The following is a 17,272-nucleotide window of genomic DNA, read 5'->3' as shown; positions in this document are numbered from 1 at the left end:
AGGCAACACTGAATAGATACCAGTAAAAAATAAAATATTCATGTTTAATTTGTATTAATGAAAATAGCCTTCAGCAATAAATCTTCAAAAGTTTTAAGCCACAGCAGAAAAAGATTAGCTAAGCATCTAGCACATCCTTGGTCGGTAGCATAACATTCATTAGATGGTTGATACCTTCATGTATTCCTTGATAAATCGAGCTGCCTTCACACCAGTTTCTACATTAAAACTGATGTCAACTTTCACTTCTGTCTCCTGGTCAGTAAGTTTAATTATTGGTACCTGAAAAGATTAAAACAAGGTTTTACAAATCCCCAGAAACGGAACACTGGTACTACTCTCCAGCTTACTCAAGACATGTGGATACTACCATTCCAAACAAATGCAACTATCAAGACAAGAAAATGAGGTTTTGAGAAAAGGTGACAATTCTAACATGGCTGACAAGTGAACACTTCTTAATGAGACAATTAAAAACACAGGCATGTAAGATCATATAAATTTATTATCACTCATGTACTCTCCCATAGCTATTAGATATCTGCCTTCATAGCTGTGATATCAGTGCCTCGTAAGACAACTAAATTTATTTAATTTAATGACTTGGCGCTGTTAGTAGGAGACCTTCTACTCCTATAACCTGTAGTAACTGCATTCATCTGACCCAGCACTGCACCATTCACTTGCTACACTGATAGAAGACTGGCCTAGCAGAAAAATAAAGCACCGTCTGTTGGTTTATCAAGCTGAACTGGTTCACTGCGGACTTAAGTGAAAGCCAGAGTGGATAAAAGCAAAGCAAGAATAGCAGGACTTCCTCTTCTGGCACCAACGCATTATTACAGAACTCCTGAATACGTAGCTCAGTCTAAACCACCACCTTGAAGGCAGCGTCCTAAAAACTACAAAATGGTTGTACATTCAAAACCTAAACTTCAGCAGATAACATTTACTTTAAATTGAAGTTCTCATATTTTTAATCTAAAATGGAAAACAAAAAAGAGCGGAAGTATAGGATCATTCTATACCAATAGCAGAAGGAATAAAATAAGAAAGGTCAGTAAAACTGACAAGCCTAGGTGAGTGCCATTTTCCATCACTACCTGGTATCGCTGACTCTGAAAATCCCTCTCCTCCTCAGATAAATCAAAATTATCAGAGCTATCGTTAAATATTGCTACTCTAACAGAACCCATAGAAGTCTTCTGGACTTGAGTGAGTCACCTTATTTCAGAGAACACGAAAAGCAACAGCTTGGTAATAGAAGACTGGAATATACTGCTTAGTCTCCTGGAGAAAATACCATTTGCTCCATAACACGGAACTTTCATACTTGTAAGATTTTAGCATATTCAACGTGATCTGTCAGGCTTACAAGACTGATCCAAGACATATTACGTATCAGTTCCACAACTAAAATAAAGCTCTGAAGACACATATTTTGGAAGGGAAAAACAAACATTAGGTTTGGAATCCTTCACTATGCCATCAGAAACAAGACAACTTGAAAAACTGATATTTCAAGTGAGATAGCTATAGTAGCTACTGGCCCCTGGTTAAACAAAGTTCTCTCAAAAGTCAGCACAAAAACATTATACAAATAGTTAACTTACTTTACTAGATATTTTGCAAATGCTGACTCTCAAGACTTTTATTGACAACATAAGCATAAAGTAGGGCCTTCCAGCAAATACAGTACACCATTATCATTGCTCATGTAAACTGTGTGCTACTGCTTAGCACATACACATTCTATTAAAAATTTGTGGAGTAAAACATTCTGCTTAAAACAACATCACTGGCTTCATGAATTAATGACACTATTTGTCACAAGCATTTTACGGGGTCTGAAAATTTTTCAGTTCAATATTCAAAAGAGTAGTACTCACCGTAGCTTTATCAAGTACTTTAATGGAATATGGCTCAGCCACATTGTGTTTTCTTAGTGCTTGCTCCAGCAGTTGTAAAGGGGGTCGTTCCCATTTCCCAAAAACAACTAGATCAATATCACTAGACAAAAAGAACACAGAATGACATCGACTAAGTCTAAAGGATAATATTCCACTAAAAAAAGATAAAATTGACATCCTGCAAATTACAAGTCCTCCAGGGTGACCATTCTGCAACTTTTAATCTATGTTCCCAGTAAGCTTCCTTTAGCAATGTTAAGAGATGGCGTAGTGTGCTTTAGGACCCAAAGTAGTATTATAGTTTCTTGCTTCCAGTGTTCTGATGAGCTACTCTTACCTTTCCTCCTTCTCCACCTCTGACTTCCACAGCCCAATCCCATCCTCATCTAGCCCATGCTGATAAGCATGTTAATAGTCCAAACAATTTTTATCAGCGATTGCTAGTCATAGACATGAGAATTCCAGTGTTTTCCTACCGAAAATTTAATTGACATAAAGACAACACTGTCTTCACGACACAGCTGCACAGCTTTTCTGCATCTATCTATTGAACCATTAAGCAATTTAAAACACTGAATTAAATAAGACATTTTGCTCTCAAAAAAAAAACCTGTGTTAAATGACACATTCAGTAATTCACCTTATTTAATGAAACAGCACCTTTACACATGAAACATTAAATATTCAGTTTCGTTGTATCTTAAAAACAAAAAGCCAAAGACTAACCCCAAAGTCAAGGAAGAAAAGGTAATTCACCAAAGGATCAGTAAGTACCTACAGCAGTACAAAGACATACCAAATACTTATCCCAAGTCTAAGTTCACAAGCTCTTTCTTTTGTCATATGGGACATTAGGCAAAAATTCTACTGGAAGTTTGACAGGTTTACACATTCCAATTTAGATGCTCCCTTGAAATTTAACATAGCTCTAAAAGAAGACAAACTTTAAATAAAGTAAATTACTACTTACCTAGTTGGAAGATAAAGCCCTGTACTAAAGCTGCCAAATATCTGGACCTGAAAAAATCCACACCAGTGAAAAACCATGTAATTATGAATGCTCGCTTCATTTCACTTTCACAAGACTTAATATTTTTCTGGATCTGTTAAGGATATAGCCCAGTAAAAAGGTTATTGAACTTACTTTACTACATACTCCTTTAAGCCTGTACAACTGCTCTTTCTCTTACAGATGTAACTTTAGAGGAATGCACATTTTTTTAATATGAAATGACTACTAATCCTGCCAGCTGCAGAACACAGACTTTTGAAACAAGTCCTTTTCATTATTTATTTCCAGTTCAACAGAATTATAAGCTGTTACAAATTTCCTTCCTTTCCTGCTCCTTTCTTTTCACACAGGATGGCTTTACTGAAATTAGATGAGTTTAAGGAAAACATTGTTCCAAATTTTTAAGTTTAAAAAACAACAAGTGCACCTAAACATATAATTCAAATAACGCCAGACATTACTGTAACGGCAATTATGAAATTGCAGTAAGTGCTTGTGTGTGCAAAAGAAGGTCTGCTGAAGAGACATTCACAGTCCACATCAAGTACCTTTAGGATGCTTCCAGTCTAGAGAACTGAGATATCCTTCCTCCTCTGCTACAGCAGAAAACAATTTACAAGTTCACTTCTTTGAAGAGACATGTGAAAAGGCTGGGCAACACTGGGCCATTTCAGAGTTTATATTTGTTCTCAAAACCTAGGAAAGCTACTACTGAGGAAAATAACAGGTGAGGATGAAGTAGATGAGCTTCAAGGTATCTTTAGGCTCAGTACTGTGGCCACAGCCCACACTTTTTCATGGAAGGCTATGAAAACACAATGGTCTGAAACATTTTTCTGCTACAACACTACTATTTGGTAATCATAAAGGTCATGCTAGATATACAGCTTACATTACATCCCTTCTGGATGTTTGCTGCTCGGAGGAAACTTAATCTTTGGGTAAGAAAGGGTTTGAAAATACAACAAACTTTTGTTGCAAGTTATGCCAGGAATTACAGGTCCAATTTTCCCACTACAGCAGGGCTAAAGTAATTCCCTGAACATCAAATTTGTAAAATACTTTCATTTACAAATATCCACATAGTCAGGACTCCCTGTAGAAATGGATATGTAGGTAGTCAGTCTCATTGCATATTCAAAATAAATTGGTTGTCTCTGCATAACTTCAAGAAGCTTTTGCTCTAAGAAATGCACTTCCTAAAGTGAACAGTTCTTCATATTCCCAGTCCCAAAATGAAAATAATTATCATCAGCATTCATTAACTTGAAATCTAGGTTTTAAATTTCCTCCACTTTTTAAAATAAACGGCCAAGTACTGCAAGAGCTGTGATATTAAATCAAGTCTTATCTGTTCATTTCCAAAACAGAAAGATAGTAAGGTTAAGTCAGCCAAACTCTACGATTTACTGCAGAAGCAAGGCAGCACTTGAGTTACACTCACATCAGCTGTAGGCCAAAGATCTTTGATGACCGTTTCTATTCTTTTCACCACTTCTCTTCTCATAGCTGCTTCTTCAGGACGAGGGGACATGAAGTCATAGAAGTCAATTATTTCTTCGTGTAGTCTAAAGGATAAAGCAGCATCAGTTATAATTACAATAAATTTCAACAAAAACAGGCCACAGGCTTTAATTAATTTAATTTAACCCAGACCAGCAGTATTTTGAAGAAAGGTGAATGCCACAACAATCAGACTTCCAGAGGGGAAACCGTGGGCTTTGAGATGCGGGATTTGAGGCAGATGTATTCATACTTGATTTTCATGCCAGCAACTCACAGTAATCTCACATATACCTACATGCCAGTTCTCCTCACATTACCTAAATGCTAAAAATGCCAAGAGACACAGGACACACACACTAGTAGACATTTACTATGACACCCCTTCTTACTAGCTCAACAATGAAGGTCAAATATAATTCCCGATTCCTAAAGATTATTTGCTTTAAAAAATAAAGCATAGTCTTAAAAACTACACAACAATCTAAATGAGAAACAACACAATTAAAATATTCAAGTATGTTTATTCTTCCCGGAGTTCTTGCTTCTGTTGTATGCGGAAGTCTACACAGACTTGGAAATGGGCCAGTGGCATTAATGAGACTTTGTAGAGGCAATAAAAGGGATATTTGAGCATTCCCTGATGAAAAACATCTTTGACAAATAGGGACTCCTTTGACCACTCAAGCCCTTTGTTAGCCATTCATTCATATAGGAAGTGGCCTTCCAACAAAACTACTTAAAGTGAGAAGTGTTAAATATCTTCTCATGTGTAAAATACATTAATACCACTGCTACATGAGGACTTGGGACACTAAATCTTTATAGACTTAAGTCCTTCTGTTTCCCATCTCCCAATATTACAGAACACTTGATGCCAAATTTGATAGAAAATTAATTTGAGTTTTCAGGTGCATATTGCGTTTGCTTTCAAAGGAAAAAGCATCAAGCCAAATAAAAACAAAAAAATATTTCTTAAACAGGACAATAGCTACTGCTGTGGTATTTTAGAAGATCTTTCAGACGTTGATGTATTTCTAAGATCTCTTTCTAACCCAAGAAACATGAATTCAATATTGTAGTGAAATCCAAACACTGTCTTAAGACAGAATAGGTTCAATCCTTAGTTAACATACTTAGCGTTCCAAAAGGAACATTCTACACATCTCTAGTAGAACTCTTGATGCTTTCCCTGAGACTTTTGCAACTCATTTTACTAGAGAATTCCCCCTCTAATAGATAGCTTTCAACAGACCATTTGCTCAATTTTTAGGAGTCAGGATTCTTTTCCATACACCAAGATATTTTTTAAGCAAAGCACAAAGACAGCTCTAAAAAGCATACGTACTTAGAATCACTGTTTGACCCTTCTCTTATCTTGAATTGGGTCCATAATTTAACATTTAACCACACAGCAGAGCTAACAACTAAATCTTTCAATTTCTTGATGAATCTGCTTGATTTCAGAACTTCAGAGCAAGACAGAAAATACAAACTAACATGCACCTGTTTTACTCTGTTTAGAGAAAGTATGTTTCCACACACACACTCCAAGATGATACAACCAATGCAGAAAATACTTGCGTACACCTAACAGCAGTGGCACCAAATAAAGACTTCCCATTATCCTGCTAAGACAAGTCAGTAGTAGGCAGATAGAAGGTGAAAGCAAGACAAAGCAATTATCCAACACCCCTGCAGCAATCGTCCCAAGCCTCTAGTAATATTATTTGGCATACTTTCAAGGTGGATCCCAACCATAATGCATATTATCTCAAAGAACGTCTCTTCCACTGATTTTTCTGGGTCGTCTTAGTCCATTTATGCTTTTGTCATTCATAGCATTCTATGATAATTTAAGTATGCACTATAATTAAAATTAAAAGCTTTATTTTAAACTGCTGACTGTTAATGGTTTTAATTTATGCTCTGGTTTGAGGGGGTGTAGGGAGAATTATTACTGGCAGTTCATCTCCAAACATATCATTTCTCAGACTCTCAATTTCTATCCGCTTGTTTCTACCCACCAGCTCTTCTCAAGCTAGCAATCCTCATCTTTTTTTTTTTCTCTACACAGGAGCACATCCAAAGTTTTATCACTGCTAACCTTCTTCAGCTTGTTTTCAGCTGCAGCACATTTTCTGACAGGTGGCTGCAAACGCACAGAGTCAATACATAATCACACTATTCAGTCCATGACACACACGTTTTTATTTTGTTGTCTGTATCTCTGCAAAGATTGCTGCTAACTGCTATTTGAGGATATCTGAGCACACAGCTGCTCTTTAAAAGAAACCATTGTGAAGGAGCTTCAAGGTGTTTTCCGAACAATAACCACCAGCATAAAGCCCTCCCACTGGGGCTTCAGCCTGCATTATTTTTCTTCAGATTTATGATTCCATATTTACTATAATTTAATTTGATCAGCAATTTTATAACCTAATGAACAATGAACTCCCACTGTGACTGTCTGCAGTCAGTTCTAGCTTTCAATTATCCTTTCTATCCTATTCTCATTCGTTTCTTCCCTACAGGTATTTAGGAATACATCAAGCAACAGAGTCTTGAGTAATTCCACTGGTGACCTTCCCTTATTATAAAATAAATAATTTATTCATTCCTTTAGTTACTTCTAGGCAGTTAAGCCATAAGCCCAGCAAACCTGTGATGGTTCAGTTATTATGAGGTCTTCAAAAAAATCTCAGAAACATTCTTATGAAAAAAAATCAACAGCTGTGTGTTATTAAAATGACCAAATGAATAAGGATTAACAATGAATCCTTTAAGGAAATGAGACCTGTGAGACACATTTACCTTTATCAAAGCATGCACTATGTTTATTCAGACAAATAAGTTCTGTTTTCTTATGGTATTAACCCCATCCAAACACTCCAGGAGATCCAGACATTCCTGAAAAAAGTGTTTCCAGTAGCCATCCCACATTAGGGAAGGAGGAGAATAAGAGAGGTCTCAGTTCTGCCATGCGCTGTAGCATCTACCATACACAGCACAGACTTTCAACAGCAGCTCCTAGTGTGTCAGCAAGGTCCGAAAACCAGCAAGCACACAAGCACTCTTTCACTTCAATCCCCTCCTGAGCTTCTGTTAGGTGATCAACACCGTCACAATTCTTAATCATATGAAGGACTTGAAAGAATATCACTCATTTCCAGTCTGCATTTCCTTCCTTGCTTAAGAAGTCAGCTTCACAGTTTCTGCTTTGCACTACCAAGGCAGCACTTCATTTAATGCTTCAGTTTGCATGGGACAACAGCACAAGGAGTAGGTAATCAGAATTCATGTGAAGTTCAAAGCATGCACAATGGCTTTATGGTTAAGTTCTTCTGGAATTCTTCAGCATACACCACCAGATGTGGCTGTATAACAGTATCATTCTGCCGATGGATTTAAATTCCATTTCTGAAATTTAAAATGACCATCACCTGCCATCAAATAAAGTTCTCATGTGACATCTCTTAGGTCCTTCTCTGTCAAATATCGATGCAATCAGTTCGCTTAGGTTTGACTACATGATCCGACTTCTCCGGGGTACCCTTTCACGTTTCTCCTTCTGTGAACCCTGGAGACTTGCAAGTTTCTTGCTTTGAAAGTGCAAGGTTTTCAAGTTTTAATTCATTTAGCAAACCAGTTCTCAAGCCCTCTGTCTTCTATATTGTTTGCTTTTTCCAGTTTTCCCCTAATTCAACAGCTTCTGCTTCTCAGACGACATCATTCTTCCAGGTCTCCTCCTTTCTGGGTAAGAATCAATGCTAACTTCACCGTCAGCATATGACAACACAACCATATTAATACAGCATTTTCAAGCATTTCACCCTTCTGGCTTCCACGTGAAGTGTAGTTTAGATTTTTCTAAACATCCTTCTTCAAGCAAGGTTACTGGAACACAGTTCCAAAAATTAGCTCCGATCTCAGAGTAACTATGAAATAGAATTGACATCTTTGGTTACCAAAAATTTAACATTTTTACTGTTTTAGGGAAAGCAGACATTTCTAGTTTTCAGGCTAAAATAATACTTAGGAAACATCGTCAGACTTTTCTAGTGTTTTTCCTTAAAGGCAGGTTTCTGCAAAAAGACATCATTTAACAACGTTTAACAAGGCCAAGCGCAAGTCCTGTACTTGGGACAAAAAAAACCCTTGCAGCTCTACAGGCTTGGGGAAGAGTGGCTGGAAAGCTGCCTGGCAGAGAAGGACCTGGAGGTGTTGGTCAACATCCAACTGAACACGAGCCAGCAGTGTGCCAAGGTGGCCAAGAAAGCCATTGGCATCTTGGCTTGTATCAGAAACAGTGTGGCCAGCAGGACCAGGAAGTGATTCTGCCCCTGTACTCGGCACTGGTGAGGCTGCATCTTAAGTACTGGGCTCAGTTTTGGTCCCTTCACTGTGAGAAAGACATTGAGGCTCTGGAGCTAGTCCAGAGAAGAGTGATGAAGCTGGTTAAGGGGCTGGAGAACAAGTCTTACAAGGAGCAGCTGAGGAAACCGGGGTTGTTTAGCCTGGAGAAGAGGAGGCTGAGGGGAGGCCTTATTGCTCTCCACATCTCCCTAAAACAAGATTGCGGAGATTCTCCCAAATGATTGGTAATAGGACAAGAGGGAATGGCCTTGAGCTGCATCAGGGGAAGTTTAGATTGTATATTAGAAAAATTTCTTCACTGAAAGGTTTATCAAGCACCAGCTTGATAACTGGCTGCACAGAGAGGTGGTAGAGTCACTATCCCTGGAGCTGTTTAAAAAGCAAGTGGATGAGGTGCTTGGGGATATGATCTAGTAGTGGACAGATATGGTTGGACTTGATGATCTCAAAGGTCTTTTCCAACCTAACGATTCTATGATTTACTTTACTCATAAATTACTATATATACAACTATCATATATAACATTGACTTGTTACCTCAAGGGCTAGCCTCTATGCAGTAAAATGAAATTCTTAAACAGCATCCACAAACTAGAAGGTTAATGAAAAGCTACAGAGGCTTTGTTCCCTCAAGTAAGCATCCTGTTTTCTTTTCAAGATCATATCTACACTACTGAACAAATTAATTTATTCTAAAGCAACAGATAGAAACATGACTGCATAATTTATGTGGAACAACTGATGCTTTTTAAAAACATACTCATTCTAGTAAGTAAAGAATATTTTTCTAACTGAAAAGTCGAACGCATCACCCAAAAATCTTTATAAATGGAAAGAATACATGCCACAACTAAAGCATGTGGATGTAACACTACGGGTAAGTAGGAAAGGGAGGTAAAGGAGTGGGGATACGCAGGCAGCATTTTAATACAAACTTGTTGAAATAAGGGTTACAAATAATAGATTATGTTCTTTCAGTGAAGTGTGAACTTAAAAAATGCCCAAGGACTTTGCTGTCTCAAGATTAAATGGTGAAAGGCCCAGCAGCCACTGTGCGTATTTGAGGAATCTGTCAAACTACACCCTCACCTACAGCTACTGCAAAGAACAACTGCATTACCATGGAAATGCAGGTGAACTCTTACATTACAACAATCAAATATATTCAACAGTTGAAATCAGTGCTCCAATTTAAAACTCGGGAACAGAGGTTATTGAAATAAAGGAGAATATATATATGATGGAAAGAAATTGTATATTCTGATACAGACTCATTCCAATACCATCTAAGGTATCTGCAAAAGTAGCAAAACTAGAACTGATTGAGAAGAGGCAATGAACTTAAAATTCTTTTCTTCCCACATCTATCAGATGCCTTCAATTTTGTATACCAGACCTCACTACCAGTAACACTCAGATAATACTACTCTATGCTCTATGTAATGTTCTAGGCTTACAGATGAAAGGAACTATGAAAACCTAATGCTACATTCATAGACTGTACTGTCGCACCAAATCAGTCTCATATTACTACGTAACTCAGACAGCAATTATTTTTGTCACTGTAATTGTATGGTAGGCAAAGTCAGACTGGCAGGATAAAAAAAACTTCAACTATATAGAACTTCTGAAAGTGAGCTGTGCAATGTTTTACAGGTAGTTTCCCCAAATACTAAATTCAAACAAAAATCAAGCTTACTCTGCAAGTAAGGAGAGAAATTACTCTTTTCTCATCCACACAACAAAGAGGGTATAAATATATTGTTCTTTTTCCACAAGAAATCATATTGTTCACACTTCCTCTCTTGCAAGTCAGAGCCAGTCCTAATATTACATTGAGTTTCTTGACAATTAAATCCTATCTTTAAGGAGCACTTAATGGTTTGCACGCTATGATACTAAGCTTGTTGGATTGATTTATACTACAAATTTCCAGACTTACGTAACAGAATTTGTTTGCATTTTGGAATAGAAAAAGAATCAGAAACTAAACTATTTTTGCAAATTATGTCAATCCAACAAAACTCAACCATTGCCTTATCAATATCTGGATGTACTTTGAAAAAGCTGTATTATAAAAATCTAGAAAAGAAACTGACCTGTATCTACAAGTTAATACATGGCAACATATATCCACTACATAAGCTTCTGAACAGCTGTATATTACTTCTGCCCTAGGCTGCTGGACTTCATCACAACACCAAGGAAACATCACAATTATTTTGTTGCATCAGTGAAGGAGTGTATCATATATCAAACCTTGGAACTGAACCAGCAAGCTTGCAATGCCAACAAATAGAACCACTACACACTGAAACTCCTGTCTTAATACTATTCTCTTCCAAATGCTCAAAGAGAGCAAGCGATTAACAGCTCAGACAAGTCAGAAAGGTTGCAACAGCAGTAACACATCAGTGATGAGAAACTAATTATCCTAATGTAGATCAGGTATGCATTACACAAAGTTAGCCACTGAAATGTTTAAGAGGAAAAGCTACTACTGACAACCTCAAGCAGCAGAGTCTAACTCAAAACACATCCATCAAAGCACCACTAGCAGCAAACTCTGCACGTTCAAATTCAGTATCTCTGCAAGGCAACAAAAGCTAGAAAAGCCTTTTCTGGATTTAAGCACTGCTGCAGTTCACCACATTAAAGAGGAAGCTACTTAATTTAAGAACGAAACGAAAAAGAGTAATGAGTTTCAAAGACTATTAAAGATACCACACTGGTTGTTTAGCAAAGCATGCATTACTAATCAGATTTCACCTTGTCACACGATTCCATCAGATGTCTTCAGAAACCCTGAAGTCATGTACAAAGCAGGAAGAGAGGATTGTAGGATTAAGGATATCAAAAACAATTATGAGGAACAACTTAACGAGATACAAACCTAGGCTTGAGAAAGGATAAACTAACTCAGGAGCTTCTACTTCTGTTAAGTGAATTAAATTATTAGGCCAGAGAAAGCTAAATGATCACAATATCACAATGCATGACAAGTAGAGAAGCTAATGTTTTGGGGTTTTTTTAATCATCCCTCAGGTTTCCCTGATCCCTAATGATACAGGGAGAATTTGTCCCAAAACAACATTTTAATAGAAAATACTTCACAGCAAAATCTGTTCCTTGTAATTCGGTATTCACCAAAAGCAACACTCACTAGACACTGCATTTGTATCAGAATATTAAGCAGCAATCTTTCGGTTTTTTTAATTTAGAAGCATTACTTTTGACATTCATAGGAGTCAAACTAGTCAAAAGTACTATCAACTGAACACATGAATAGTTATGACTATATCAAGATGTCAGCATAGCTTTTGAAAATGGAAGTAGTGTCTTAAAGAAAAGCATTAGGAAGTATTTGCAAAAAACAGTGAACCACAAAGGAAATCCTGTTACTTACTTGGATTTCCAAATGGCAATTAATAATGGTCCCACATATCCTTTTGAAGGCTTACGAAGAAATCAAATTGACACAGGATGAGAGGGAAAACCCTCCTGTAGATAAAGTGTTTTACATGGAAAACAAACAGTTGGAACTCTTAGCTTCCATATTAAAGGCAGGTCACTAGCGAAGCCCTGTAGTGCCCTACACTAGTCAACATCCTTATATATGAACTGGAAAGGGTACAAATAGTAAAGCAAAAAAGTCTGAGGCTGCAAGGTTATCTAGAGTAAGCCAGCTCAAGAACTGCAGATGGACATTAAAACACAGTCTGCATAATAAAGTAGCAGGCAGAATTTGAGATAGGATAAATATAAGCACAGAGGCATATGAGAAGATTCTATCTTTAAAGTGACGCAATGAGGGGCTCTGCACCAGTTCTAGATGCTGAGAATTAAGATCTTGAAATAAGCATTCTGTGAAAAGGTCTGTTCAATACCCTGTATCCAAAAAGAACAGGCAAGTCTCATGTTAGTAATCAGGAAATAAAGTACAAGATAGAACAAGATAGAACAAGATAGCCCAAGCTGCAGGAATACTGCAACACTATCACACACAGGTCCAGTTCATTCTGAGGCCCAGAGATACAACAGAACTGTAAAACATACAGAGGTGATAAATATCTAGACACAAGAAACGGCTTCAACAGAAAGAATGATTAAACAGACTAGAAAACAGACAACTGTCAGGTGATTCAACTTTTCCCTTCCCGCTTTCAAGTTAGCTGCAAAGAGCACATGGACTGCCTCATCAATGCCTAGACTTGTGGCTGGCAGCAACTACAATCCTAGTGACAGCCTCAGGACAAAAACCACTGCATCTTTACATAATGCACAGCTTAGCTGAGGAACATCTTGCCACAGAACCGATCCCAGCAGCTCATACCAGCTCAAGACAAGATGATACAAATTTATACATGTAATGACACAATAAACCGATGGATGTGATCTATCTGGACTTCTGTAAAGCCTTTGACACGGTCCCCAACAACCTTCTCTCTAAATTGGAGAGATATGCATTAGATGGGTGGATGGTACAGTGGACAAGAAACTGGTTGGATGGTCATATTCAAAGAACAGTAGTCAACAGTTCAATGTCCAGATGGACATCCGTGACAAGTGGTGTCCCAAAGGAGTCCATACTGGGACCAGAGCTGTTTAATATCTTCATCAATGATACTGACAGCGAGATTGAGTGCACCCTCAGCAAGTTTGCAGATGACACCAAGCTGAGTAGGGTAGTTGCCACACTGGAAGGACGGGATGTCATCCAGAGGGACCTGGACAGGCTGGAGAAGTGGGGCTGTGAGAGCCTCATGAGGTTCGACAAGGCCAAGTGCAAGCTCCTACACCTGGGTTGGGCCAATCCCCAATTTCAGTACGCTATGGGGGATGATGTGATTGAGAGCTGCCCTGCAGAGAAGGACTAGGGGTGCTGGTCAATGAGAAGCTCAACATGAGCCGCCAACGTGAGCTCGCAGCCCAGAGGGCCAACCATATCCCAGGCTGCATCAAAAGAAGTGTGGCCAGCAGGGCGAGGGAGGAGATTCTGCCCCTCTGCTCCTCTCTTGTGAGACCCAATCTGGAGTGTTGTATCCAGTTCTGGAATCCTCAACACAAAAAGGATATGGAGCTGTTGGAACGGGTCCAGAGGAGGGTTACAAAGATGATCAGAGGGCTGGAGCACTTCCCAAATGAGGACAGGCTGAGAGAGTTGGGGTTGCTCAGCCTGGAGAAGAGTAGGCTCAGAGAAGATCTTATTATTAGAAGATCTTCAGGTACCTCCCAGTACCTGAAAGGGGCCTGCAAGAAAGCTGGAGAGGAACGATTCATAAAGGCTTGTGGTGATAGGACAAAAGGGAATGGGTATAAACTGGAGATTTATACTAGACATTAGGAAGAAGTTCTTCACCATGAGAGTGGTGAGACACTGGAACAGGTTGCCAAGGTAAGCTGTGGATGCCCCATCCCTGGAGGTGTCCAAGGCCAGGTTGGATGGGGCCTTGGGTAACCTGATCTAGTGGGATGTCCCTGCCCACGGCAGGGGCATTGGAACTAGATGAGCTTTAAGGTCCCTTCCAATCCTAACTACTCTATGATCCTATAATGCACAATAAGCTTTAACAATGCCTTGCCCATAGCCCAGGTAGTATGAGAACCATAGGTCATCTAAATACAAGATATTATTCCAGGAAATATCACCACAGGCTCATATTGATATATTCTTCTTCCAGCATTTGGCATTAGCCTCTAATGTTCTCATCCAGTACAGCTGTTGATGTTCTTAGTGCTGATTATCTCTACTGCCAAAGTCTAGCAACTGTGAAAAGCATCATAAGGCTGATGCCAGGATTAAGCTGCACACAGATGTGAGCACCTGTCATACAAAGGCTTCTCATGTCTAACCACTGTAGCTCAGCCTTTCTGATCTCTAGCGCTATAGTCTCTCAAGTCTTCTGCTGCCAAAATCTTCCCTTCCTTCTATTACCAAATGCATCAAACTAACTATGCTAGGCATCCAGTTTGCAGGAAACATTGAACTTTACATACTCTAGTTAACTTAGGTGACTGCAAAAAATGAGTGTTCTGTTCATCCAGCAGCTGCTCTTGAACTCTTTTGTGTCCTAATCACTACATATGAAAACAATCTATTCAACCATGTCCCAGTGTTCCCTCAAGTCTCTCTCCACACATTTACTACAACTAACAGGCAAACTACTCCCGAACCCCTCCTTGCGTTCTAACATATATAACGCATAGTTCTGCCCTGATCCTAAAGCCAGATCAAACAAGAATCTTGTATACACTGCCCATGCTGCCTGCCTCTTGCATTAAGACCTTCGCTACAGGTATTCACCTAACATTGCAGATAACAGATACTAACAATTTAACAGATGAAGCATAACCCATTGTGTTGATTATTAGAAGGTACTGGAGCAAGACAGCACTGTTAAGTACAGGGAGGAGTTAGAATACCACCTGTGGGAATCCCTTAAAGCCCTCACAAGTGCTGGATACCTCAGTGCAGATGGTAAAGACTTCAAAGAGTTTCCGAAGTCTGTATTTTTTCAGCTCAGCCAAAGTACAAAAAAAAAATTTGCAGAAGGGGCTGACAATGTGGCATCCCTACACATTGACCTGCAGTGTACAGCCCTGTCATCAGCATACTAAGAAGCAAGGGTTGACAAACATGGATCTAGAGTTATGGAAGGTCCTGAATGCAATGCATTGTTAACAGTGCATTGCACAAAGCCCAGTAATTGAAATTATCTTGGTCACCAAAGTTCAGCAGTATATCATAAAAGCAAAAAAACCTAGTAAGACTACAATTAGAATCATAGAATCATCAGGTTGGAAAAGACCCACCAGATCATCAAGTCCAACCATTCCTATCAATCACTAAACTATGCCCCTCAGCGATGTGGTTTTATACTACTCATAAGCTATTAGTTACATCTTAAGAGAGAGCCTCCTATAATATGTACCCCAAGCAATGCAAACACAGCAGCAGAGTCCTTAGTAAAAAGTTTAGAATAGTCTTGCTTCCATTTCTTGAAACGGAATTCCAGCACTTTTAAACTCTCTGGATGCTTAAATTAGTTAGATATATTTAAAATACTATCTTTAAGGAAACAAAAGGTATTACTTTGATGTACAAAGAAGGCAGACTCTTAAGACATCAGATGTACCAAGAGGATACTTTACAGCAGTAAGAAACCACATGTAGTTCTGAACATCAGTCACAACAGTTTGAACTAACCTCATAATATTAAAGGACACTTAGCTGCATCTCATCTGAAACCAATCATTTTTATCATCTGTACTGTGCGGTACTCAAAAACTAAACCATTTATGAATTTACACTAAAGCTATATTGATCAGTCTGTTGAAGCACTGGAAAAAACATGCGCTTAACTCTCCTTACTCCTTACCTTCCAAAAATCTGGGAAAACAGTTGACACAGGTCAATCTAGGGCATCCTAAATCATAGCTTTAGGACAAAATCTAATCAGGCATGGCTGTTCACATTTGTGTTTTATGAGGAGAATTTCCTTTACAACACAAAGATTGGCATGCTAATGTCTGAAGGTGGTAAAGGCAATAGATCTGAGTTCACTGCAACATAAAGAATGCTGTACATAAAAAAAAAAAAGCAAAACTTCAACCTTCACAACATAAAGCATTCCTAAACATCCGTACATCTACCATCACAAAGCCACTGAACATGATCAATTGGAAAAAAAAAAAACACAAAAACGGTGATGACTTGCACTCCTACAGACAACTTCCAGCTCTGAATAAGAAAGTGGAGAGAGAGCAGTACTATTTCAAAGCACACAAGCAGGCGTCTCATCAAAAGTACTACTGCAGCCTGGGAGAGGGCAGATTACCCTTAGTCTGTTAACAAAAGACAATACAATAATAATTTCACTTGGAAGAATACATAGAAAAGCATTCTGCAGAGAACAATATTCATGGCAGAGTAAGCTCTAACATTCATACATAATATAAGCATAAGAGCACCTATGATCAAGTCCTTCTTCCTAAAAATCTATGCCCAAAGCAGAACGCAACTGAAAGTTTTAAGGATCACATTTTGCCAGTTGCACACATCAGGTTGACACCACTTAAGATGTTCTATCAACTATCACAGTTATGGAAGTGATGCTTCAGGACCAGGCTGACATTTCCAAGTAACACCAGGAAACAAATCAGAAACATAAAAGATCCAGAAGAAACTTCCGTAGGGATCTGCTCCCACCCCAGTCTTTTCAGTGCCAAGCGTTTTTTTTGGGGTTTTTTTTCCTAACAGCCAAATAACACACCAGCTAGGCTTCAAGAAAACAAAGTTAAACTCAGCGGTAGTAAGAAAATACTGCATAAAATAGACACCTAAAGCCACTCCATCACCGACAACAACCTTGCAATTTCAATTATGTAAGTACTTCATAAAAAAAACTTAACACCAAACAGAAAATTGGTTTAGAATACATAGAATGTCTAAGATTCAGCTTCAGTAACA

At 38.5% G+C, this 17,272-nt stretch overlaps 1 protein-coding gene across 5 annotated transcripts in view; it reads right to left on the bottom strand.

The window, feature by feature from the left end:
* Positions 1–17,272, bottom strand: part of TENT4A (terminal nucleotidyltransferase 4A) — a 62,195-nt gene that overhangs the window by 42,160 nt on the left and 2,763 nt on the right. For all 5 annotated transcript variants that reach the window (XM_069853460.1, XM_069853461.1, XM_069853462.1 and 2 more), the window contains exons 2-5: positions 4,367–4,490; positions 2,881–2,927; positions 1,890–2,010; positions 175–282 (exon numbers count right to left, since the gene is read on the bottom strand). In XM_069853460.1, the coding sequence (XP_069709561.1) occupies positions 175–282; positions 1,890–2,010; positions 2,881–2,927; positions 4,367–4,490 (400 nt within the window). The remainder of the gene's footprint in view (positions 1–174; positions 283–1,889; positions 2,011–2,880; positions 2,928–4,366; positions 4,491–17,272) is intronic.

This window comes from Phaenicophaeus curvirostris, chromosome 3 (assembly GCF_032191515.1).
Source record: "Phaenicophaeus curvirostris isolate KB17595 chromosome 3, BPBGC_Pcur_1.0, whole genome shotgun sequence".
Lineage (NCBI taxonomy): Eukaryota > Metazoa > Chordata > Aves > Cuculiformes > Cuculidae > Phaenicophaeus > Phaenicophaeus curvirostris.
Note: the sequence above shows the minus strand (reverse complement) of the source record. Positions and strands in the feature narration are given on the sequence as shown.